Genomic DNA, 26,286 nt, shown 5'->3' with positions numbered 1-26,286 from the left:
ATGGTGATGCATTCTAAACACTCAGCTAGGAAGACAAAGACAAAGAACCCCAGAGTGTTGGTTGGATTATCAGTACAGTATGGGTTGTGCAGAGCTCTACGTTAAGTGTTTAACTCCAATAGGAAAATTAGAATTTTGTAGTCTAGGTTTCCTTGCTTATTCTTTTGACTCAGATTCAAACTGAGTATTTACCACTAGTTATTTTGTTTGTGTCCCCTTCATCCCACCCCCAATGGTAAGGCCTCTTATTTATCATTGTCACTATCATTATAATCATCATCATCTCCTCTGCCTGCACACCAGAAGTGGGCATCAGATCTCATTATAGATAGTTGTGTTGCTGGGAATTGAACTCAGGACCTCTGGAAGAGCAGCCAGCACTCTTAACCTCTGAGCCATCTCTCCAGCCTCCTTGATTTTTTCTTTTTTAATTTTTCTTTGGTTACATTTATTTTCATTCAAAGCTAGATATTATTATAGAGTAAATTGTTTCTCAGTAGAATTGAATCACTGACCAACCTGCAGAGCTACTGTTGAGACTTCCAAATCCTAATTTCTTTTCTTTTTAAGAATTATTTATTTTATGTATATAAGTACACTGTAGCTGTCAAACACACCAGAAGAGGGCATCAGACCCCATTGCAAATGATCGTGAGCCACCATGTAGTTTCTGGGAATTGAACTCAGGACCTCTGGAAGAGCAGTCAGTGCTCTTAACCACTGAGCCATCTCTCAGCCCGCCCCCCACATCCTAATTTCTGATGGAAAGCTGCATTGTCTCTGTGATCTTTCTACTGCTGGTGGACTGGGACCGTTCCTGCGTAAGACCCTTCACCCTTTTAATGTACCTTAGCATCTCTTTCCTTTTTGTTAGGGAAAAATTTAAGCATAAGAAGTATAGGAGGAAAAAAAGAAGTGAAAGGAAAGAGAGACAGAGAGATAGGGGGAGGGAGATAAAGAGATGAAGAGAAAGACAAAAACCCTACTTTATGCCCAGCACCTGGCTTCAAAATGTATCCACTCATTTTGGATTTTCTTTTTTATTGCTAGCCTACTACTTATATATGTGTTAGTTTTTTATTTCTGAGCTAACTGACTTTCATATGAAGAATGTCAGAATTTTGTCATAGTGCTCAGGGTTTTCTTTTTCATAAATTCTTAGGAACAAATAGTGTTTCTTTAATCCTTAAAACTCAGGAGTAATTTATGTCATTTTATTCCAGTTTAACTTACATGTGCAGAGCTGGAGCAATTCGCACAGATGACAGCTGCATTGTATTAAAAGTAAGCCAATTAATTCTAATAAAAATGTTGGGTATGAATGTTGCTATTCTTGCCTCTTTTTCCACATTTGCATTGTGGTGTGATACTGCCTAAAATGACATTAAACCCATGCTTTTCTGTGGTATGCGTGTAATCTGAAATTGGACTTAGATGTCTTTGACTATCACAATAAAATAATTCTATTGTTATTATAATTTTCTTTTTATTAGAGAGTATAAAATTGTACAAATGTGTAAAACTCAGATGAAGTAGAACTGTTTGCCAATTACAAGGTAAAGCTTGTATCTCACCCTCACAGCCTGACTTCAGCATGCATAAGAGAGTACGTAAATAGAGAAAATAGTGATCAGCTGTGTTACAGGCAAATGCATTCCGCCCTTAGGCAGGCCTCAACCTGTGGCCATTCTGACGCCTGAGAACTGGAGCCCAGGTTTAGCTTCTGACTAGTTGGGATACCTTACGCTTCAGTTCCTGGTTATGAAAATGGAGACAATAATTCTCACTCAGCCTATCTCACAGAAGTATTGTGAGGCTGGCCATGTATTAACGTATTTCAGTGTCTTAATTGCTTTAAAGAACAAAACAAATGTATTACCATTATTGAAAAGATGAGCTTAAGGATCATTAAGAACATTAAGTTCAGAGGTAGATGGCTCTCTCCGAGTTCAAGGCCAGCCTGATCTACACAGTGAGTTCCAGGACAGCCAGGACTACCCAGGGAAACCTGTCTGGAAAAACAAATAAATAATCAATCAAACAAACAAACAAACAAATATCAATTTTACTCATTAATCCCAGTTCTCAGGGGGGTTATAAGCTTGAGGCCATCTTGAACTACATAGTAAGTCTGTCTAAACAAAACAAAGCACCAAGAAATCGTACATAAGCAGATACATTAGTGACTAGGTTGCAGTAGTCTTTGGTGAAAGATATAAGAGCTCCTGAGTAAACACCTATACATAGACTACTAAGGGCTTCCATGTAAAAGACTGGCTTATTTCTCTAACCCTTACTGTGTTCTTTCTCATCCTTACCGTGGGTTTAGTAGTACTGCTGTCAGTTGCCTCGGTTGGGAGCATTAAGCTTACCATGAATTTACAGTATTGATAAATATTAATAATTAGGAATGTTAGGAATAAACTAGGAGCTTCTCCTCAGAAGCCTACAGTTGAGATGTAAAGCCTGAACTAGCCCAATAAGACATTGGTGGTACTCAACATGTTGACTTCTGTGGTAAGAAATAGAACAGAATGATGCAGCTATCTTTGAGGCAGTTATGCTGCAGTAAGTAACCCCAATAAACCTCATTGGTTTACCACATTTGGAGGAAGAAACAAGCAGGGATCCAGAAAATAGTGAAGCACAGTTGACTGCAGTAGTCGAGACAGCTTCCTGTAACTAGTAGCACTGTAGTGTCTACTTTTACATAGATAGCCCTTAAAGTAGGTTCAGCAGCCTTAGAACTAATAAATGCACAGGCCAGTTCTGAGTGCCTAATACAGAGAAGTCACCAAGGCCAGTGTCCCGGTGTTTGAAGAGCGCAGAAGGACAGGTGAACTAGTGACACCACAGTCATCCCAGCATGGTCGTGGGGAAAGTTAACCCCTGTGGTTGATACAGGCTGCTGACATTTCAGAGCTGGTGGAATTTGAGAGAGGCAAGAATTTTTTAAAACTATATTTTGCTTTTGCACCTGTAGATATTAATTTCTAAAACAAAAAAAGAAGAGGGATTCCAACCATATTATTAAAGAAAGGATATCGTTGCTGATTAAACAACCAGTTCTCACATAAGTTGAACACATATGTGGGGCAGAGCTGGTGGCATGTGTCAGGAGTTCTCAAATGCCTTTTATAAGGTTCTCCAATAGTGTTTCAAAGCAAGTGGAATTTCTGTTAACATAATTAAGAGGTTAGTGTGCTAGAATAAACAGTCTGCTCTGAATTTTGCTTGGTTTTTGCATTTAAACTTCTTTTTCTTCTAAAAACCAGTTGAGGAAATATATCATACAAACATGACTTCCAGCCGATACCACTCTATTGATTTAGTTACCAAATGCTTTCTCAAGCTTTTGCCTTTACCAAAAAGCAAATAATTAATCTCCCTGCTTTCAGACTTTGCCTTGTTTGGTTCGAATGTGCAGTAAGGAGAGGTTACTAGAGGAGAGAGTTGAAGGAGCTGAGACCCTCGCCTATCTGATTGAGCCAGATGTTGAGCTGCAGAGAATCGCTAGCATAACCGACCACCTCATTGCCATGCTGGCTGACTATTTCAAGTATCCCAGCTCAGTGAGCGCCATCACTGACATTAAAAGGGTATGTGCCTCTGGAGTTTTCCATTTCTTACTGCACACAAGCTTTGAAACAGTTGACAGTTCCATCTGAGAACCCATTTAAATAAAGGAGTCTTTTACCTTTAATAACATGGATAGATTGTGAGGCTTAAAAATCTAGTTTGTTTAGTGTTTATCATTAGGATTTTTTTTCACTAAGCACAAAATCAAGAAGAGAATTACATTGTTGGCTTCCCTAACTAAGCTAAATCTCCAGAATAGTGGGGTGTCCTGCATTGAGTATTGACTTTATGTCAGTACCTAACTCAGTTCAGAGTTACAGAATCATCTCTGGTGCGCACCCCCCCCCCCCCCCCGCCCCTTCTCTTTCTTGGTCAAGGGTGGTATTTTTCTTACTTTTGCCTGGCTGGTCTCAGTTTACTGTCCAGTCTTTTCTCCTTCCTTTTCCCAACTTCCCTGTTCTAGTTTCACACTGGGCTTTCGGTCAGAGGTGAAACACTGTCGTATCATTATCCTCAGTTTGGGACCACTGAGGACCAAGCCATGTTTACTTTTTCTGAAAATGAAGTTCCTTGGGTTTGGGATTCTTTTTGACTTTTTGCTTGCAGCCTGTTTGCCATTTTCATTTCTCTAAGAGAATTTAATAACATAACTTTATTTAAAGAGGTCATGGCAAATAGGGTGATGACTTTTATTTGTGCTCAAGACCAGTGAGTGTGGCAGTGGTCCCAAGAACGACTGCTGTCTTCACTTTTCACGTGCTCTGACTCCCGAAGCCATTCACCCAGCGGGCAGTAGCCTATTTGCCACTTAACGTTGAAAGTAAATTATACATATGTTTTTTCTCTGTTTTTAGGGAGGCCTAAAATAACTGTCCGTGGGCCTCGCGTTAGTTACATGTACTGCCCTCTGCATTAAAGTTATGGGTCAGAAGCCAGATGTGACGGCACATGTCTATAATTCTGACACTTGGGAGGCTGAGGCAGGAGGACAGTGAATTTGATGTCAAATTGTGCTACACAAGAAAAGACCCTATCTCAAAAAAAAAAAAAAAAAGGTTGGCAAGAATAAAAGTTCTGTGTCCACTTGCCCTTGGGTAGCATTCCTCCCTAGTAGCAGTATGGGCACGCTGCCCTATCTGTTTCCCTGGGGTGTTTGCTCACACTGATAAAATATCTCACAATACAAAATACACAGTGAGTCCTGATGGTCTCCTGAGCTTCCCTCCCCAGAAAGGCACGGAGGACCATGAGCATGTCTGAGGAGGCTGATCTAAAAGCTCTGAATGTCAGCACCTGTAGTGGACTTCACTTGTGTGGGGGGGATTATTCCTGATGGTTAGAATCTTTTTTTCATTTCATTTCTTTCATCATAAAACTGAAATAATTTTTAAGGACCTCCAAATGACAAGCATGAGTGAACATTTGATTTGAAAGTATCCAGAGATGGTTTAGCTACAAAAGTGTAGGTATTAGACCTACAGAGTGAAATTCTCAAGTTATTAAGTAGATGATTGTCATGATATCAGTCCAAATTTGTGTTCTGTGGTGTAAGTTATGGCTGGAATGTGGTGAGGACCTGAGGGCTTCCGTGCCCTGGGACTCACTCAGCCCTTCAGTAGCCATGAGTACCAGCATCTGTGGAGCTCCTCTACTGAGTGTACTCAGAACCACTTCCCGTGCACACTGCATACTTTGTACCTGTGGAGCATCTTGTTATCCCAAATTCATAGTCAGTGGCAGCAAACTTACAGTGCGTAGTGACAGCACTGTCACTGCTTGGGTTGTAGCTGACTCAGCTAGGGCTTTAGGAGGTTTCAGAGGAGGGTTTCAAAGTGTTCTGAACAATAGCTGCAAACTAAGGTAAGAGCTCACCTTCCCAAAATAGGCCTTTAGGAAAAGGCGAACACAGTGTTAGGACTTTAAGTTTAAAATACTATTGATTCCTCTTGTATAGTTACAATTCATAGTTAAATATCCTGAGAAAATGTTTTTATTTTAATTTTATGGTAATGTGTTAGGAAAACAGGTTTGTAAAATTGCTAACATAGCCATTTATGTGTATTTAAAAATAGCAGTAATTATTTCATGCCAATAATTTATTTCAATAATTTTCTTTAAAAATCCTGGACATACATCTAATAGATAGTGGTGGTGATTCTGGTGTGTTGATTGCTGAGGGTTTTCACAAAATGTTTTTCTAAAAGTTTTTTTAAATGCCAAAATTAGGAAAACATTGGTATGATAGCATTCAGTGTGTCCAACTTGCAGTTAGAGACTGTCCAGCTGTGCTGCCTTCTCTCTGTGCCCCTCTTTCAAGAAGCAAATATCAGTGCCACTGACAACTACCGTCTGAAACACTGGACTCTAAGAGTCATATCCATGCAGAGGTGATGATAGGCACTTTCAGTCATAAGTAGACTTCATTTCAGGTCACACTGACGTAGACACAGTAAGATCTCAAATGTGAACAGAGAGCAAAAGTAACTAGGAAATTCATTTAGTGACAGAACCAGTGTTAATAGTTTCTGCTTGCCCTGAAACTCAGTAATCTTTATGTTTTATTTTTATTATTTTATTATGTTGTATTTTATTAAAATAAAACTTATAGACTAATTTGGAATCTCTCTTTCCCCCACTTCCTGTAGCTTGATCACGACTTAAAACATGCCCATGAGCTTCGCCAGGCTGCATTCAAGCTCTATGCCTCTCTTGGAGCAAATGATGAAGACATCCGGAAGAAGGTGAGTCTGGGAGAGGGGCGTCCCCCAGTCCTGACAGCCAGCAGGCAGGGAGTGACGTCAACCTGAAAGTCGTGGTGAAGAGCACTAACAGTGACTGTTTGAATATAATAAAGCAGAGTGACAAAAGGCATAATTGAAGAATGAATGGGACCTGGATTTGGGGGGCTGTTTGTCTTTAGAACATAGAGTGGCATGGCCATGCTGGAATGATACATAACTGGCCTGCTGATTTTGTCATTAATATGAATCATTATGTTGCACACTTTTGCATGTGTTCTGATAAAAATCATTTCTAGCACTGTGAAGCTTTAGACACCTTGAAAGATCTAACACTAGAATTGTAAATGTTATTTATTGATATACCTTCTAATGCCATTGAGAAATTCAAATCTCTATTGTATATTGTTCTTTAATAATGTGGCTTAGTTTTATGTTTTGATTTAAATTTTTTATTTTATTTTTTGCTACTGTGCAAGTTTAATGTGAATAAAATCTTTGTGGAATGATGATTTTATGTTTAGTGAGTGGTCATCTGAACTTTCCAGCTCTTCTGAAATGTCTCACTGGTACCTCACCCCATGTTAGTGTGACACTGAACTCATGTTCTTTATGGAAGTAGCTCTAGGCAAGAAGTGCAGTGTAGTGTTAAATTCTAACCTGGCTCCCCCAACAAACTAAAAGGCTAGAATTTACCACTCAAAAACTTACAGTCTGATGGAGTCCACACAGGGGATTGCAGACATTAACCAGCCGATCCACATGTCCTGTCATGAGTTGCTGTAGTAACATGTTTTTCTATTGAACATGACGATTGACTGACTCTCTCCATCTGTATTGGTATTTTAAGGAGAATTGTGAGAGAAATTACCATGATTCAGAGAAGAATTTTAGGCTTGTTAGAGAAATAAAGGAACCAACCTCAAGTATGTTGGATGAGGCACATTGAGAAGGATTCATTCTTGAAGAAACCAAAGGAACAGCAGTAAGATTAGAGAGTGAGGAGCTTTGATTTAAATGCAGGGCATTTTAATGGACAACAAGCTGAGTTTTCCATGTATCTCAGCTGGTGAGAGGTTTTTGACCTCTTAGAATATTTTTAGTACATGATATAAATGTCATTTTGACACCTGTGATTTACACTTGTGAACTGTTACTTCAAAGCAAACATTAGAGATGTGGAATTACCTGTGTCTAACCATGGTTTATGGATATTGACACTGAAATATTTTGTTCACTTTAGACATGTGGTGTATCACAAGCGACAACGTTTTGATGGTAACTCATGTAGACAAAATCTATGATGACATGGAGTGTGTAATTTATGATTGAGTTATTAGGAAACAGGAGGAATATCTTCTATATCCTTACAGCTCCCAAAGACCATGCCCTAGCCTAACAGGAGTTAGAGAGATGGACTGTCCATCATGGGAGTAGGATGCTCGTTTGTACTTCTTTGTATTTTTTTTGTCAATAAATGATTGTCTTGGAATTAATGACTTAATACATGATACCGTGTTCTAGAAGTACTTGCAACATAACAGTCTAATCAATAGTCTACTAAAACCTGTATTTACAATGTGTACAAATGTCTGCTAAGGCTGTTGATCATTTATTTCTGTAGAAAGATAACAAATAAAGAATAAGTTACAATTGTTTAAAAACTATAGTTTTTATGTGTGATAAAGAAAAGTTACTGTGCTATTCTTCTGTGATGGGATTATGTAGTATTTTTAGGAAGTTCTTAATTCTAGGAAATTGCTGAGTAATTTACAGTTTATAGAATTCACTGAAGAAATTGTAAAGTGGGAATTATAAAAAAAAATTTGACAATCTGCTTAAAGACTGGTCTTAGAAGTGGAAAAAAACTCTTATTTTCAGTGTATAAAAGTGATAACTCTTCCTTGAACACACTTCTTCTTTCTATTCCTTTCTCTTCATTGAAATGATTATTTGGAGAGATGGAATTTACTTTTCCCATGAAATATTTCTTTCTCTTTTATACTTATGCCTTATGTAATTTGATTGTATTTTTGTGTAGATTCTTAATGTACACTGTAATTATTTTTTAATATGGCATTTATACTTGTCAATATAGAGTTTCAGTGTACTGATGTATGTATGAATAATCTTGATAGAAATTTGCCAGGCCCCTCAAAACAAATTTTTATTTTATTTTTATTTTGACTTTTTGCATGTTTTAACTATAAAGATGAAATGTTCAATTGGTCTGGTTTTCCTATTGGAATCAGGAACCTAATTCAGTAAATAATATTCATCACAGTGCCTACTGTGGCCAGCTAAGGAAAGGCAGAAGAATAAATACGAGAAAACCAGAGCAAAAACCAGGCACAGTGAGAAGTAATCACAGCTGTAAGGAAAACTGCAGCCATCTCTCTTCTAGAATTCTCCCTCCCTACCCCCAGCCCCCTGCTTTGAAAGACGGCCAAAGGTCTGTTGTGGTATTTCTTGAGTCAGACAGAATTCAGTGTTAAGACTAAGCATGATCTCCATGTCAGAGATTTGCCATCCCTTTTTGGGAATTATGTCACTGTATTTTCATTAAATACAACAATAAAAACCAGCTTCTCTTACAACTTAGAACTCAGTAAATATCTGTTGAACAAGAGTTGGGTGTGGACTTGCACGCCTGTCATTCCAACACGTGGGAGATTGGAAGCTGAAGAATCAGCATTTCAAGGTCATTCTCGGGCACATAGCAATCTTGAGGCCACTCTGGGTTACATGAGACCTTGTGCCAACCCTTCCCCTACCCACAAAACCTGTTGAGTAAGTATAGAAGCAAAGATGCAGAAATAAGAGTCAGGGTGATGGGTCATTTCATATGACTGGGTCGTCCTTTCTCCTGTGCACAGCAAAGTTGGGCAGCATTTTTATTCCTAGCTTCTCATCGTTTATCACTCTAGCATACTTGCTAATTTCTTAACCACTTGTAGTTTCTGGGTAAAAGGATAAAGCGAGGCTCTCATTGTGAGAGTGAAGGTATTACCATTGACTGGGTCAGGAAGAGAGAAAAGCCCAAGACAGTCTGGGCTCATGAGCTTGCTACTACAGCTCAGAATTCAGCTTAACTTGTGATAACTCGGTAACCACTGATCCTGAGTGGATTATGTTAGAGAGAATAAGGACATGGCAGGAAGTGAGAGCTCAGAAGAGTGTTTTAGCTGTAACTAAATTGACAGTAACCCCAAGGAGGTGTTAGCTCTGGTCTCTGTGAGGGGCAAGTCCCATCTTTAATGATACCACATGGTAGTGCTGGCTAGAAAGCTGAAGCTCAACTCATGGGGCAGGACAAGATGTAGACCAGTGAGCTTTCATACGCAGGCATTGCCAGTGAACGGTTAAGCCATACAGAGCCAGCAATAGCAAGCAGTGCTGTAGTTTTGAAGCCAGTTCTAGTCTAAAGAAGACACGAAGACTGCCATTTCAGTTCATACCTGTTGATCATCAGGGACGTTAGAAACTGAACACCTGTTACTCTATTGCAATCTCTTCAAGGAGCTGATGGAATGTTTCAGAAATTTAGGAAGTATCCATTGGAGGAAAATGACACTGGTTCAGAATAAATTAACTGCAAGGAAATTACTACAGTAAAGATGTTGTCTTTGCTTTGGGTAAAACTAACTTAATATTCAAAAGGTAAATGAAGCACTGCTTGTAGTCACTGTCCCTTCTGGGGCTCTTGACTCGGTGAGCCTTTCAGAGTGTTCCCTCTGATGTCTGAGCACTGCCTTTTAGCTGGCGATACTTTGATGGACTAGAATGTAAGCTCCGTGAGAGCAGGAGTTCTTTCTTTGTTGCTCACTACTGCATTCCTAGCATCTGCAGCTCTGCACAGTTGATGATAAACGTTTGAAGAGTGAATGGCCAGTGAACAGAATAATCAAAGAAATAGATGAATGAGCTGTGTTGTAGAATTACATTATTCTGTACTGGCTATCAAGTAATATGTCGACCTGACGTGATTAGGCGCTTTCCCAACTTCTCCAGCAATCCTCTATGTATGAGAAGAGAACGTTAAATGGGAGAAATAGATGTCTGCTCCTTACAGGCAAGGGTTTGCACTAGATACAACATAGAGAAAACACAAATAACTTTCATCTTTCAAGAGGCAGGCAATCCTAATTTCTAAGTGTCTACTAACCTGGATCATAGGTTGAAGAGAACCTACTTTATGTCAAAGTAATCTTGACTGTTGTGCTCTAGTTAGAAGTGCAGGCAGAAGTAGTGTCGGGCCGTAGTGCGGAACTAGCATGCCAAGGCCCTGCCCCCAGCCTCAGCACTGCAAAGTGGACATAAGAGTCTCTTCTTTCCCAGTGTGTGATTTACAAAAATTGATAGAATTTACAATTCTGAATGTGGAATACATTTCTAAGCTAAACATATATAGTTTGTAGAAATTAATCTGACTGAAGAATCCACCTGTTTGTTAAGGTGATATTACACCTACTTGAAGTATTTTTCTACTTAATGGATGTAGTTTTTTTTTTTAAAGGTCAGTACTGTCTTCATTTATACACTGACTAATTGAACTCCTGTTGTAGTTGCTCAGGAGAGAGACGGGCATGGAGACCAAGAGCATTTAAACCTCAGCCTTCGTTATCAAGCCTACTAAGCCAGAGAACTGAAAAAGAGCCAGACAGCACTTGACAGGGACACAAGGAATTACTTGGAAAATATTAGAGTGTACCTGTTGTTTTGAATGAAATTGAAATCTAATTGCTTTGGGGTTGTCACCTTTACTCCTTTCTAAATGCTTTTTACTTCACATTTCAAGAACTGGAAATAGTTTTCAGTTATGCCTTCTGGGGAGATTAGGTTGGGATTCTTTTTCTTTTTTTAAAGTGACAGAGTCGGGCTGTGTCCAGGCTAGCTGACACTCCTGGTCTAAGCCTCAGCCTTGTGAGTGGCTCGGACACCATTGGACTAGCTTCTTTTTATCTTTAAATTGAGCTTTAGAAAAAATACGAGCAGAATAAATCATGGCAGAAGAAAATGAGAACAAAAGAGGAAACAATGAAAACCGAGACTCTCCTTCCAGGGCCTTCTCCTAGCAAGGAAGAGTCAGCATAATGTGCTTATATTTAGCATGACGCTGGCCACAGGATAAGCACTCCGTGAATGGCATCGGTCGTTTGCTTACTCTAAATTACCTTGTCAGAGAAAAATAAACACCATATGTGTCTTTTGTGTGTTTGAAGAAAAGATGAGCAGCATTTTGAGATGTAAATATGGATTCATAATGAAGAATGTAAACTGCCCAAATTGTCAATAAGTCCATTTCAGAAAAGGAATTATTATATTTTAGAAACACACTCTTTCTATAATGAATCTCTCATTTCACATTTGTTTTATAATAATTTGATATACATTTTAAATCCTAACTTTTAAAACATTATTATAGTTAGCTAAGGATTGCCAGCCACGATTGACACTATCACTATCGCTCTAAGTAATCTCTATTCCTAGAAAACGAATCCCCAACTCATTCACATTATCTCTCTGGTTTTAGTGCTGTGAGATTTTATAGGAGGTTGGCATTTGAAGACAGTTTTCATAGTTTGTTACCCATTCTCCATGAAACGTTCTATCCTTTGTTTATAATTTGGTTTTGTTGTTATTTGGTGTTTTGGTTAAGAGTGTATATGCCCATGAGTTTCTGTTTTCATAGTTTTACAAAGTGTGACAGTTCTAAATGGTTATTTCAAAAGCACCACAGCAGGTTCTGTATTTGCCTCTTCCATCGGGCAGCTGTAAAGAATTATTCCTGAGCCTTCCTTACCTGTGTATTGAAGCAAACACCTGAACATTTCAAGGGTTTCCATGGCACCACAGATACAGCATCTTGTAGGACTTGGCTTTGCTATAAATACAGCAAACTTAGAGTTTATAATTCCTTAATTGGTGACTAAATTATAAGTTACCTTCTTAAAGCTGACCTTCCAAAGAATTCTAAATGAGCCCTGTGACATTTATTCAAGATGGTAAGTATTTCTAAAGAGAAAAACAGGTGTGACCCTTGACCTTCAGCACACTGAATGTGTGTCATACTGCTGTATACACAGTAGACATACAGAAGAAAGCAAAAGATTTACCTCAGAATGTCATTAAATGGAGACATGGAGTTAAGTATTTTTATATAGTTTTTAATATGTAGTTATAAGTTCTTTATAATTTAGTTAAAAGACAGGTGTTTTATAAACCAAAAAAAAGGGGGGGGGGCTAAAATATGGTCTTTGATTACATTTGTAAAGCAAACGAGTGACTTAGTTGGATTTTTTTCACGAGTATTTTGTCTGGCTATGAAGTACTTGGAGTAAGTAAGGACTTTAGATGGAGTTTGTGGACAGTCAGGGCTGCTGGTCCACCCTTCTCCACTGTTAAATGCTCGCACTGCAGTCAGCAGTGCACACCTGTCACCTGTGCAGCGTTTGCTTGCCAGAGGAATGACCTCTACATTTCTAAATGAGGGGAAATGCTTTTTGACAGAAATATTTTACCTCTGATAGGACATGAGAAGAGTGAATTCATTTCTAACCTATGCCTACATGGCTCTTTCCTGATACAGTTCTGCTCATTTGTCCTGAGCTCCCAGGGCATGCTGCACAGTGAAGCAGAAGCACGGCCCTCTATGGTTAAAGGACTTACTGTCCTGTCTGGCCTTTGTACAAAGAAGCTATTGTTCTGTGCTGACACAGCACAGTATTACAAAACAACAATAACAAACAAACACCCACCATAAACCAGTGGTTCTCAGCCTGTGGGGGTTCAACCCTTTGAGGATTGTACAGGGGCCCCCTGTGACCACCAGAAAACAGATATTTACATTACAATTTATAATAGTAGCAAAATTACATTTATGAAGTAGCAAGGAAAATAATTTTATGGTTGCGGTCACCACACACGAGGAACTGTATTAAGGGCTTGCAGCATTGGCAAGATTGGAGCCACTGCCATAAACAGATTGGTGGAAAACCATAACTTAGGCTTTTAGTCTGTAAAAGGCAATGGGGCCTTATAAAACCAGGAGAGGGAGAGGCTAGTTGTTTGCCTTCGTGCACAAAGGCATTAACAGTATGATGTCACTACGTATTCCTTACAAGTTAATTCCTGTATTTGAGTAGTGATGTCATATGAAGGACCTTGGGCAAGTGATATAACTGTGGCTTTTATTTATGATATGAATTGCTGGATTCTGTAGATTGGGGAGAACATTACTTGAGTAAAATCCCAGAGAAAAGCAAACAATAATCATTATGTTAGGGGGCCGAAATCATAGAGCTCAGACACATCTAGATACGGTATATTTTGGAACTGAATTCCATGTAACCAACCATTGGTTGAGAACTCACTATGTGCTGGACGCTGTGGTAAACGTCAGTATGTTATTTCTCTTAAACTTCACACCAACCTGTGAGATAACTGGAAGGAATCCGTTTGAGCAAGGTGACAGCTAATAAGTACATCTGGTGTCTGCATTCTGTCCCAATCTCTCTAAAGCCAGTGCCCTCCTCCTAAGCAGTACATTGCTTAGGTACAATTGCACACCTCTAGTATAGCCAGAGGATGGTGGAAACTGGTAAGAAGAGTGTGTTGTTAGTCTAAACCAGGGAACTTGCTACAGAATTACATAGTATGTGCTAGCTGATGGCAGAGCAGCAAGTTGAGAACATATGTAAGTTTTCTCTGGTTCTGGTACAAGGTAGATTATGAGATACATTTATTCATTTGTGTGTTTATCGTTCACGAAAGATCACCCGTGTGGCTAGTAGTGAAGAAAAGATTTGCTTATAAGTTTAAAACAGATGAGAATACATTGCTGTATAGTCATCCTAGAGTTTTGTAAGTGTCTGGAAAGTCTTGTTGACACTGAAAACCAGGTTTGCCATGATTAATTAATTAATACATGCAGAATAAGAATGACTGTAGCAGGACATGGCGATGCAAGCCAGTCAGTGCTTGGGAGGCGCGGGCGTATTGAAGGCCACATAGCAGAGCCCACAGCATGATTGTAATTGGGATGACCTATGATGAAGGAGTTTGCAAAGGCCCTTTATGAAGAACTTTTGCTGAAACACTTTGCCCTCCACACATGGAAATAGTTGTTTCAGACTTTTGGCCCTATAAAGCAGGAAATCTTCATATCTGGTTCTACTGCACCCATTTTAAATGTTTTTCTAAAGGTACCATCTAAATGTGATTACATTATATTCAGATACTATCTCAATCCTTGGCATTTTTCTTTTAAATAAATTGTTTATTTTTATTCTTTTGAGGTTCTGGGATCAAACCCAGCACGTATATGCTAGGCAAGCCAGTCCACCACTGAACACATCCCCAACTAGAGGTGCTATTTCAGCATTTTATTTTGTGGACAGATTTCTTATGGAATAGGTTTAAACTTGAGGTGACTTGTGAGATCCTTTCATCTTCGAATAGGCACTGCTTTGTCAAGCTGTAATGTTCATTCAAATGTAAGCTACATAGGGCAGTGCCTGGATTGTTACAGGTGTTAGGCTTGTATTTGCTCAGTAAATTGTGTATCTGGACCTTCGTAAAGACTGTGAGGTGTATAGCTGTGCATATACAGAATAAGCTTTTTATCTTGTACAGTTCCTGGGACAGTGCACAGTTCACACCCCTGGAGCAGTAAACAGGAGGAGGCAGAAGAACACTTATTGCTATTTGAATGGTGCTATGTAATATTTGTTAAACTAAAGTATAATTTGGTGGCTGCTTACGGTCTGTGCTGATATAAGCTAATGATTGAACTTAAAAATTGAATTTCTGTAGTGATACTTTTTAGAGATGTATTGATTTTTTTTCCATACATGACATTTCTGACATTATAGTGTTTATATATTTTTGCCGTTGTTTGGGCATAAGAAAAAAGTTTAGCCAAGAGAGAGAGAGACCTCACATTTCTTCAAAGTATAGAATATATTAGAGCTGTGTGTGTGTGTGTGTGTGTTGTGTGTGTGCAGGTGCATAAGTTCATGCTTGCTCGTATGGAAGCCAGAGGTCAATGTCTGTATCCTCCTCCCTTGCTGACTACTCCTCTCTTTCCTGCACCATTACAAAAGTCAGCCTCTCATTGACAACCATAAGGGCTTACGTTCACAGTGCTCATCTCAGTGAGGGTTAGAGCTCAAGTCAGTATGTATTGCTATCTCTAACAACACTGAAACAGTGCAGTCCACGTCCACTAGGTCCCTTTTCTGTGACAGGTCCTCCCTGTTACCCTTCAGCCACTCACTGCTTGTCTGCTTTCTTCTTCCTGCTTAACTAGACTTCCTAGATGCGGTCATTTGTCTCCATAGATTCAAGATGCTACGCCCTCTGATTTTCAGTTTGATTCTAGCTCTGTACTGCTAGTGGCCAGTTTTGTTGTCTTTAGAACACTTCCCAGAACCTCTGGGAACCTTTCTCACAAACTTGTTTGGAATTAAGTTGTACTTGCCTGGTTGCAGCGAACATTATCATAAATGACAGGATAGATGTTAAGACAGTGACCACTTTGCCGTCTACCCATTTGGCCCCAAACCCACCCACATTAAATTGCTTGCAAAAGTTCACTAATACCACCAGGAATCCATGAAGTTTGCTTTATGTACAGTTTGCTTGACTTGTTTAAAACAGTTCAAAGTTCAAACTGAAGATTGTTTTGTTTTGTCTTGCTTTTTTGTTTTTTGTTCTTGCCGAGGAAGAGTTGAGTCTGAGTATTTTGCTTTGCTTTGTTTCTTTAGTGATTTTTTTTTCCTGATCCTTCTAGCTCTTTATAAGCTCTCAGGAAATGGCTTATATTCTGGCCCTAACTGGATTATGAGTCTACTGGAGTTTATAAATGAGGACTACAAGTTTCTCTTGTATCTACAGGTCATCTCTAGGTTGTTGACAATGGTGTCTATGCAATGAACCATCTTGGTGTTATTTGGTTCTGTACTTTTACTGTCTCTCTTTTAATGTCCACAGGTCTTTGTCCTGGTGACAGGGATCTCCCATCCTGTCCTCCTAGATCCAATTCCATTCCTGGAAGAATTGCAACAATGCAAATGCAACAGTATGCAGACACTGACTGTAGGCACCAATGCAGCACTTGGTCCATTGACCTAAACCATCATCCTTGTCGGATGCTGGCATTTAATTCTGTAGTTAGATTTACAGTCCCAGTACCTAGAAGAAAAAAATGACTGCTTCTACCAGAAAGACAGCCTGAAACCAGTACCTCTGCTGTTGGATGTGGTATCTGTAGCAAAGGCTACTATCTCTTTTATAGACTCTCCAACAAGACCCATGGGTCAGGGCAGTTTCCAGTTCTACTTGACATTACTGTTACATCCTCAAAGAACCCAAAATTCTAGATGCTATGACTTGGTCCCTTTCAAAGCTTTGGAGCATGGTACTGGGTTCTTTAAGGGGTACAATAGAGAACATGGTTTGTTGCTTTTGCCTTTCCAACCCCAGATCTATAAAACAATGTGGCGCTCCATGAGACTGTCATGAGTCAGGTCACCTCTAACTCCTTCACTGTTGACCTGGAAAGTGTTGTCTGGATTTCTAACCCTTTCACATTTTTATCCTCATTTTGATCATGGTACTCACCGAAATGTCCCCTTTACCCCTGCATACATGGCTTCAGGTTAGATCATGTTGTTCACATGACCTTTCTGGATGCCCTTTTGGTCTGGAATTATATGTTCATATTCTGATTTTGTATCATTTTTACCCTCTTATGGACTGGTAATCCTGATGAAGAAAATGAATCAAATTCTAAACTTTGAGCTTCCTAGAACGCTGGCAAGGATCTGCTTTATAACATCTTCATGTACAAGTCTACACCTATAGATGTCCTAGAAAGGTCAGTTTGTGCCCAGAGGGAAGGTATCTAAGATATAGCCTTACTGTAAAAAACTTAGGAATGAAGTGTGAGGCTACATTCCACTGTTACACTGGTGGGTACTATCAGCTCTTCATCATTCTCCCTGAGCTTAGACATTGTCTAGGAAAGTCACTGGTGGCCATTCCCCAACTCATAGCAAAACCCCCATTCTTCAGAATGGCTATGGTTCCTACCTGCCTTTTATTCATGTTCCTCTCATTCTGTCCCCCTTAACCCCATGATCATGTCATTCTTTTAGATGCTTTTGCATCTGTAGATACAAGTGCCATAGCACCACAGTTAATGGTAGTTGTTCAGCACCAAGTTTGATGAAAGGAAGGAATCTCTCCATCACTACTGTTTTCTTGCATTTTAAACCATGTTCACTACTAGACACCCATATTTGCTGAATAAGTGAGGCCAGGAATGCAGGTGGGAACTGGATTAATAATTACCTTTCCTGGTTTGATGTGTATATCTCTAGGTCTAAGTCGGTCCCTGTTTTTTCTCCTGCTTACCTTGCTTCCTATATTGCTTCTGAACAGCATAGCAGTCTTGTCCAGAGAGACCAGTTGCTGTTTCCCATTGATAACTTGGAATGCTTTCATTTTGCTGAAGTCTCAGAGAGGCAGAATGGATTGCCTATGATTCTATAGCAGACCACTGCATGATACTGTATTTTACACCCTCTCCCACGGGTTTGACTATCCACTATTTTATTTTGGTCAACGCCTTATTTCCTCTCTCTGGGGGCTGTTTGATTGTTGGCCGTAATAGCATTGGGAAGGAGGTCATAGCCTTGATGTGGAGCCATAGGAAGCTTTCAGAATCCTCTAGCCCATCACTTCTGTAGAATTAGAACTTTCATAGGCTAAGCCGTTTCAAACATTTCTTTATTTTTACATATATCTGTTTGTGAGGAGTATTTACACAACTGCTGTATGTGTCTGTAGGTGCCGTGGTGCATGTGTGGAGGTTAGAGGATAACTTTTGGAAGTCAGTTCTTCCCAGTGTGGGTTCTAGGAATCAGACTCAGGTTGTCAAGCTTGGTGGCAAGCCCCTTCCCAGCTGAGGCACTGATGACCTGGTGCTATATTGAGATCGTCTTTATTAGGTGTTACATGACTGTTGTACTAGCCTGTCACTTGGCAGGGTTACTTCTTTGACTAAGTGTGGCCAGTAAACATGGTCCATTAGTCTCTTTCAGGTCTTGCCCATGCTAGCTTCCTAAGCACCTGAAGTGAGAGCCACTAGTGTTTTGTTAGAAAGTAATTCTGTGTCTCGTTCTCCTACATACACGTAGCCTCTGATGAAGTCATTGTAAACATACAAGAAAGAAATGGGGAAGTGGTCTGGGAGTCCTGGTAGAAAGGATTTAAGCTTCCTGTACCCAACTTGATGTATTCGGCATAACAAGGTTAAAGAAAAAAGGGACAGAATGGAAGTGGACATGGAGCCTTGCATAGTCTTGTTCCTACCTCTTGGCCTGGATCACTGGGCTCCTGTGTTTGAGTTAGCGACCAGCTAGAGCAACACAGACAGACCCTAACTCAAAAACAAAAAAATGTGGGCTACGTCAAGTAATGTCCCCTGGGAAAAGGCAAAGCCTCTGTAATGTAGAATTGAGTGCAGAGAAACTGGGATTTGATAGATCTAGAAAGAATTTGAAATGGGAGATAGGTACCACAAGAGATGGGCATCTCCTGCAGGTGAGTACAGGGCTGGGGGTGCCAGTAGTGAAGGTCTGCTGAGAAGCCAGCAGGCCTCCATATTGCCAAAATGTATAGTAGACTTAAGAGTAGCTAGCCTGAGAAGGAAGGCACAAGGGAGGCTAGGTGTTCCAATGGAGCAGAACATGGATGTTCCTAAAGGTAAGGATGTGATTAAGGTTGGTCTGGCACAGGAACATACATGTTCTTGTACATTTACAGATTCTTGGGCTATTTGGACATTGCTTTAAACAGTATGAAATGGCCCTTCCTAACCTATAGCTAAAGTGTGTGGTTCTTTGCTCGCTCTCTCTCTCCCTCTCTCTCTCTCTCCCTCTCTCTCTCTCTCCCTCTCTCCCCCCCTCCCCCTCTCTCTCCTTTCCTCCCTCCCTGTGTATGTATGTTAGGTGTACTTGCATGTTACATGTATGTGTGCAAGTATTACATGTGTGTTTATGTGCATGTGTGTTACATATGTGTATTATGTGTGTGCTTGTATGTTATGTGTGTTTGTGTGCATGTGTATTATGTGTATGTTTGTATTACATGTATGTGTGTTATGTGTGTGAGAGCACAGCCTGTAGAAGCTGGTTCTCCCCATCCTGTGTGTCTAGGTGCTTGATTTCAAGTTCTTAGACATAGTGGCAAATACTGTTAGCCCCTGAGCCTTCTCACTGGCCCAAGGCTGTTATGTGTATGCGTGGTTTGCCTATGTATCTGGCAGCACCACCTGTGTGTAGTGCCTGTTGAGGCCAGAAAAGGGCATTGACTTCTCTAGACTGGAATTAAAGATGGTTGTGAGCTGCTGGCTAGGTGCTGGGAATCAAACCTGGGTCCTGTGGAAGAAGAGTGCACTGATCCATCTCCGCCCCATGTTCTCTGCTCTGATCTGATGGTAGATCTCTTTACTGGTCACTGGTAATTTGAAATGACTTAAGAACATCCTGAGATTTCTCCCCACCTGTTCTGAAGCCCAGTTTCGGAATCTTCTCATTTCTCTCTAGTTTGGTAGTCTTAGGCTTCAGCTTCGAAGCACTCACTGCACTCACCTTTTTAAAAAAAAAAAAATTACAAGTTCCTGTCTATACAAGAATCTGATCCAATTGGTGTGTCCTAGACATAAGAACTAGCAACAGTTTCCTCAGAGTATTGGTCCGTCATTCCAGGCGAGAGCAATGGCTCCCCCTGATGACGGATCATTTATGTTTAGCACTATTGACCAGAGCAGGATTATAAGTGTTGCTAAGAGCATGGACTCTGCAGACAGAGAACTCTTGTGTTATTCAGAATCCTCAGTTTCCTAGCGTGTCAGTGAAAGCCTTCGTAATAACGCTCACAGAAGAGATCATGGAAGAGTCAGAAAACCAGAGAACACAAAATGTTTAGCACGACAACTAGCACATACATGAACTCAACAGATAGCCACTGATGGTATTAATGTGTTTGTGATTGCACTAACACTTTAGTAGGAAAAGTCTGGTTTTCCATAGGCAAGTTTAGCTTCCTCTGCACACTGCTCATTCATCAGTGTATGACCTGATGAAGATGAATTTCAGGGAGTCTTACTTTGGACATAAGAAGCAAAGCTTAATGATTGTTATGATTTCAGGGCCTGGTGCTGTGGTGAAGGACAGCAAGGGTTACTTGTAAATATTTAGCTTAGTTTAAATTTGCTCGATAAAGTGGAGGTACAGGGTGGCGGTGTCAGGACCTGCAGATTTCATTCACGTGATGAGGGCAGTGTGGACTATGATTCGTTATCATTCTTACAGGAAATGCCTCATATTTTACCCACATCCCTGCAGCCCAGAAGGTTCATGCGCACCTCTGTAGTACTTAGGCCTTTTAAATCTTGTTTTAAATACCTTAAAAATAAAGAAACACGATTATGCCTGTCATTCATCCTGGCTCATCCTTAGCGGGGTGCTTGCCCCATCTTTCTGGCGAGCTGCCTGCCCCACTGCAAAGTGATTGTCGAGAGGTAAAATCTTTTGCCAAAACCATGAAACTCTTAATGGACATTAACATACTTGCATTTACAAGCAGTGAAGTTTGTCACCTTCGTGTTGTTATTTATGCAGCGTTAACCTTTTTCTCCAGATCATTGAGACTGAGAATATGATGGACCGGATTGTGACTGGCTTGTCTGAGTCTAGTGTCAAGGTGCGGTTAGCTGCTGTCAGGTATGAGCTTTACGTGGTCTGAATAAAAAAAACTCCCTTGCTCTGTGTTTAGCCTGTTTCCTTTCCGGTCCTTCACTAAGCACAGGATGCAGATGTTCCTGGAACGTATGCTCAGGTGAATCCATGCAGTGTGTAATGTTACCTAACAGAACCTAGCCTCCAACGCCCGAGAGGTGTCTCGCTGTAGCTGACTTAGTGTTGAGAGCCATGCTTGAAGTGTAGTTCGTGCTAGTGAAAAGCCAAGCAATTGATTTGAAATGTGAGCTTTGGCTTCTCGGGAAGCTAATTTTGATCATTCTTTATAGATGTTTGCACAGTTTATCCAGATCTGTACAACAGCTTCGAACCAGTTTCCAGGATCATGCGGTGTGGAAACCTTTAATGAAGGTGAGAAAGTCGCAGCAGTCGGCACAGAGCCTGTGAGAGCTGAGCACCCAGGGCTAGGGATACAGCTGACAGAACACTTTGATGCTTCTCTTGAGTCACACGGTCTGAGCAGCTGCAGACTTAGAGAATATGGCTCTCAGAGCATCAGCGTTTCATGTGTGAGAGGGAAGCCCCAGCCCAGGCGTCTTTATTAGCTTGAGCTCCTGGTGCTTGTTTGGCCTTCTGTATGTTTATTATTACTCTTTAAACATAAACCGAGAGGGTTTCCTTGTAGCCTTGGGGTTATAAAAAGGGAAAGAATTGACTGTTTATAGATATAAACTGAAATTTGTGCCATTAACTCTGCTTTTGGGTCTCCCGTGCCAGGAGGAAGGAATTCAAGGCAAATAAATCTGAATTGATTATAAAGAGAGCTTCCAACTAGTTGTTGCTAATAATGTTAACTCTCATTCAGAACCACGTCACCCTGGTCTCTAACCTTTCTTTTCTTGCTTTCTTCTTCTTCTTCTTCTTTTTTTTAACCTCTTAAGTATCTATATACATTTCATTTGCTCAGTAGATTTTTAAAATTGTTTTTGATTTTTGTTGTTGTTGTTTGTATTTGAATACTCAGTAAGCAAAGCTTCCAGGCACATTGGCCTTGCAAAATCTTTTACTATGGCGATCTTAGCCTTGCTTAAACTTTAGGTTAGAATAGGGACATCTGTCAGTGTGACAGAAATAAGAAAAATATCAATAGGACAGACAGATGTGAGTTAGACTTCAAAGATAAAAGCAGAAGGATTTCTTTCTGTGAACAGGAAGGCAATGTAGGAAATAGCAAGGGTGCCTTCATGACTACCGTAGAAGGATGGAGTGAGTGAGACAGACCAGTGGACAGCTAGCCAGGTGGAAGCTGGGTAATGCACGTCTGAAATCTTGGTTCCTGGAAGGCAGAGGCAGGAGGATCATGAGTCGAGAGCCAGCTTGGTCTGTGCAGTGAGAACTTGTTTTTGTGGGTTGCTGCTGCTGTTGTTGTCTTTAAAGGTGGAGTTGGATCGGTGAAGCAGGCCTTGGAAATGAACACACTGATTGGTTCCTATGCAAAAACGTATCTCACGGCTGAGCATGTGATTCATTCTTTGAGGTCTTGAAATAAGATGGTAGTCGTTGTTTAAGAAACAGTGTAAATCCTAGAGCTCCTTCCCTGGCAGGCACAACAGCACTGGGTATGGGATTGGTGTTTACGTTTCTAGAAGGGTGTCGAGTTCAGCCTTGTAAGGCTGGCTCATCAGGATAAAATGTTTGTTCAGTTTCTCCTTTGCTGGGGACCTCCCTTCTCAGCCTGTGGCTTCGCTGGTCTCTGATATACAGCATACTCTGAACATGACTCATTTCCTGCTATGATTCTTGTTTCCTGGAACTTACCGAGAGCCCCCAGCCTCAGAAAGGTTGTTTGCCTCCTCCAGCCACAATCTGAGTGCCTTTCCACCCTGGTAACACCTCTCCTCAAGGGTGGAGCAGTTCAGTCAACTAGTCTGTCTCAGACTCACAATCTCTCACCTAACGCAGGAGTAGCCAAGGCTCTACTCAGTTTATGTTACCTTTACAGTTCCTACCTTTTCCTTTCAGTTGTTCTGTTTTCTTTTGCTTTGATGATAGCTTGATCTTGATTTATTTATAATCCATCCAAGACCTTTTAACTGTTTTCTGTTTCCCAAAATAACTTCTTTTGTGTCTGGACCTTTTTCTCTGGTTGCTCAGCTCAAAAATCTCTGTATCATGCACATCAAGGATAGAGCCAGGTGGTTTCTGTCTACTTCTCCTGGGGCAAGCGTTTGATAAGACACTAGAAGAGCTTTGCACTCATGGCTGTGTGTGGGCTCGGATCTCAAACCACAACGTGGTCACACATTCAAGATGTGATCTCTGTCACATGCAGATACTCATACTCATTTTGATTTATCATAGTTGAGAACCTGCTTATAGATCTAATTTTCTCATTTGCTTTTCCACATTTTATCTGTTGATTAACTAGACACAAGATAATAGCCATTTAATTTTAATAAAATTTTTTGTTGGCTTTTATGTTTTGTTTTGTTTTGTTTTGTTTTTTGAGGCAGGGTTTCTCTGTATAGCCCTGGCTGTCTGGAACTCAAAAATCCTCCTGCCTCTGCCTCCGAAGTGCTGGGATTAAAGGCATACACCACTTTTGCCCCGCAATTTTTGTGTTATAAATATTTCTGTTCAGGTAAAATTCATTTATACATACATACATACAATATATACATATATATGCATAGATATATAGTTTTTTGTTCTGGGATCCAGCCCAGGGCCTCATACTTGCTAGATTAGCAAACTATACCCCTCCCAGTCCTATTTTATTAAAATTCTATTAGCTTGACAGCAGAAGTCAGCTTCTGAATTGCAGTATTTCTCCTATATATACTGTCCAGTATGAGAACTCAAGTTGTAAGATAATTGTTTAGGGTTTTGCTTAGTCATATATGACCTCATCTTTAGCATTTCAAAGTTAATGACATCGTCCTTTTTATTCTGTAGGTTTTACAAAATGCACCCGATGAAATCCTAGTAGTAGCATCTTCCATGTTATGTAACCTTCTTCTTGAATTTTCTCCAAGTAAAGAGGTTAGTATTGATTTTTCTCTTATCTGGCTAAAGTTTAGTCAATTACTGTTTGGTTTTTGTTCCTATTTATTTATTCAGGACAGAGTTTCTCTGTGTAGCCCTAGCTGTTGTGGAATACACTATGTAGACCAGGCTGGCCTCGAATTCACGAAGCTCCACTGCCTCTGCCTCCTGAGTGCTGGGATTAAAGGTGTGCACCACAACCAGCTGGCTTTTCTCATTTTGAAATTTGCAAAGCACTGAGTTGAAGAATCCTTCTGAGTTGTTTGCTTTGAGTAGAGAAGGAAGTGAGTTACTTCTGTCAGGGTTGGAATTACTTCTCATTACTCTGTTCATTCTGTCACGGTCAACTTACTTACCAGATGTTACAAAGCCCAGAGCCATTGCAGTAACATTCACCAAGTCTCAGCGACTTGGAAGGCTGAGGCAAAAGGATTCTAAGAGCCTAAAAGTTTGAGGCTAGCTTGCTTATAAATGAATAACTAAAAGATATCACAGTATGTAGTTAATAGTCTATACTGAAATTGCAAGTGAAGAAATAATTATAAAAATATAAGTAGTAGATTGTTTTCAAACATTATCTAGGAAAGACTTGTCTTTGAAAATGATTGTAAGTCATTTTAAGAGAGTAACTCCTTGCATCAGAAAATAATTCTCAGTGGTTATTGTTTAAGGCAGAATGAATATAAGGATTTTTTCTATTTCTATCCTTAACCATGTCCTACATGTACAATGAATTTTAGTAGTTTTTCCTGCTGTTCCCGTTGCCCACCTCCTCCCTAGCCTACTGACTTCCTCCTCTGCGGCAAATCACTGTCTGTCCTCATGGGCTGTTTTATGTGTGACCTACTCTGTTTGCTTAGAGTTGCTTACATGACCATGGGTAGAAGTTCTTTTCTAGAGCATGGGCGGCTTGACTGGGGGTACACCACTGAAGATGACAGCCTTCTCCCCCAGCATCAGTTAGCTGACAATAGACCCACAGGGAGGGGTGGAGCCTTATAGGCCCCTTCATCCCCATGATGAAATGTTGATGGCAGCCCAGTCTGTGCAGGTCTTAGGTGGCATGCACAGCAGCAGTGCGCTTGGTAATGGTCACGTCATGCCCAGAAGAGTCTTTCTGCTGCACCTTTCCCTGTCCTTTGGTCTATGTTCTTTCTGTTACCTCCTATTTATGTAGTGTTCCCCGAGTTTTGGAGGGGTCTCTTACTACAATTTATATAAAAAATTTTGAGCTCATGGCTTTTGCTCTTAATAAAGAAAAACTTAATAAAGGAAGGGTTGACACCTTATACAGTTTTACTGTTCCATTGTCTCTGGTCTGGGCTTGTAGAGGATGCTTACATGGATTCAGTCTCCAACAACAACAAACAACTCTGTGTGTGTCTGTGTGTGTGTGTGTGTGTGTGTGTCTGTGTGTGTCCGCCCTGTCCTTTTATAAATCCTGACGTGAGGTTTATTATTTGTTGGACCTCTGGTAGTTCATAATTCATTTTCTATATTGAAGCGTCTGCAGGCTTTGACTGATTTAGAATGACAGCACTGCCAAGACAAAGTCAGAAATGCTTCTGAGTATACTGGAGGGGACAAAGAACAGTAGAGCACTGACCAAATCCAGATTGAGTTACAGTCAGAGCAACTCCAGCCACCTAGAGCAGCCCCTGTAGCAAGCCTCCAGTGAGGAAATGTGGTAGATGAGCACAAAGGATTGGAATAATGTTTTATATTGAAAAAAGGCTTCCTTTTGATCTGCAAGGGAGAGGAATACAACAAAAACACTGCTGAACCAGTTGGCAGAATTGGAGTAGAGAGTTTATGTTGATAAGAGTATTGTTTTAATTTAATGTTAACTTTTCTGTACTTTGTAACTATATTGTGATTGTCTAAGAATATCCTGGGTGGGGGTTGGGGGGGTGGAGAGACAGACGTGGGTGCAGGGAACCAAACTATCTTTGGTTGTGAGCCTAGCCTTTAACGGCTGAGCCATTTCTCCAGCCCGTCTAAGAATATCTTTGTTCTCAGGAAACACACTGAAATATTGGGGGTTAAGGGCATCAAGTCTGTGCTGTTTTCTTTCTTTCTTTCTTTCTTTCTTTCTTTCTTTCTTTCTTTCTTTCTTTCTTTCTTTCTTTCTTTCTTTCTTTCTTCCTTCCTTCCTT

General features: G+C 40.3%; 1 protein-coding gene across 4 annotated transcripts in view; it reads left to right on the top strand.

Moving 5' to 3' along the window:
• The window catches only part of Armc8 (armadillo repeat containing 8), an 89,563-nt gene that overhangs the window by 41,407 nt on the left and 21,870 nt on the right, over positions 1–26,286 (top strand). For 2 of the 4 annotated variants that reach the window (XM_021171189.2, XM_021171190.2), the window contains 6 exons: positions 1,224–1,284; positions 3,399–3,599; positions 6,225–6,320; positions 21,027–21,109; positions 21,415–21,496; positions 24,041–24,127. In XM_021171189.2, coding sequence (XP_021026848.1) covers positions 1,224–1,284; positions 3,399–3,599; positions 6,225–6,320; positions 21,027–21,109; positions 21,415–21,496; positions 24,041–24,127 — 610 coding nt within the window. The remainder of the gene's footprint in view (positions 1–1,223; positions 1,285–3,398; positions 3,600–6,224; positions 6,321–21,026; positions 21,110–21,414; positions 21,497–24,040; positions 24,128–26,286) is intronic. The other 2 variants (XM_029481164.1, XM_021171191.2) reach the window with 2 other exon arrangements.

The sequence above is a fragment of the Mus caroli genome, chromosome 9 (genome assembly GCF_900094665.2).
Source record: "Mus caroli chromosome 9, CAROLI_EIJ_v1.1, whole genome shotgun sequence".
NCBI classification, from domain to species: Eukaryota; Metazoa; Chordata; class Mammalia; order Rodentia; family Muridae; genus Mus; species Mus caroli.
This window is presented reverse-complemented; position numbering and strand designations above follow the sequence as displayed.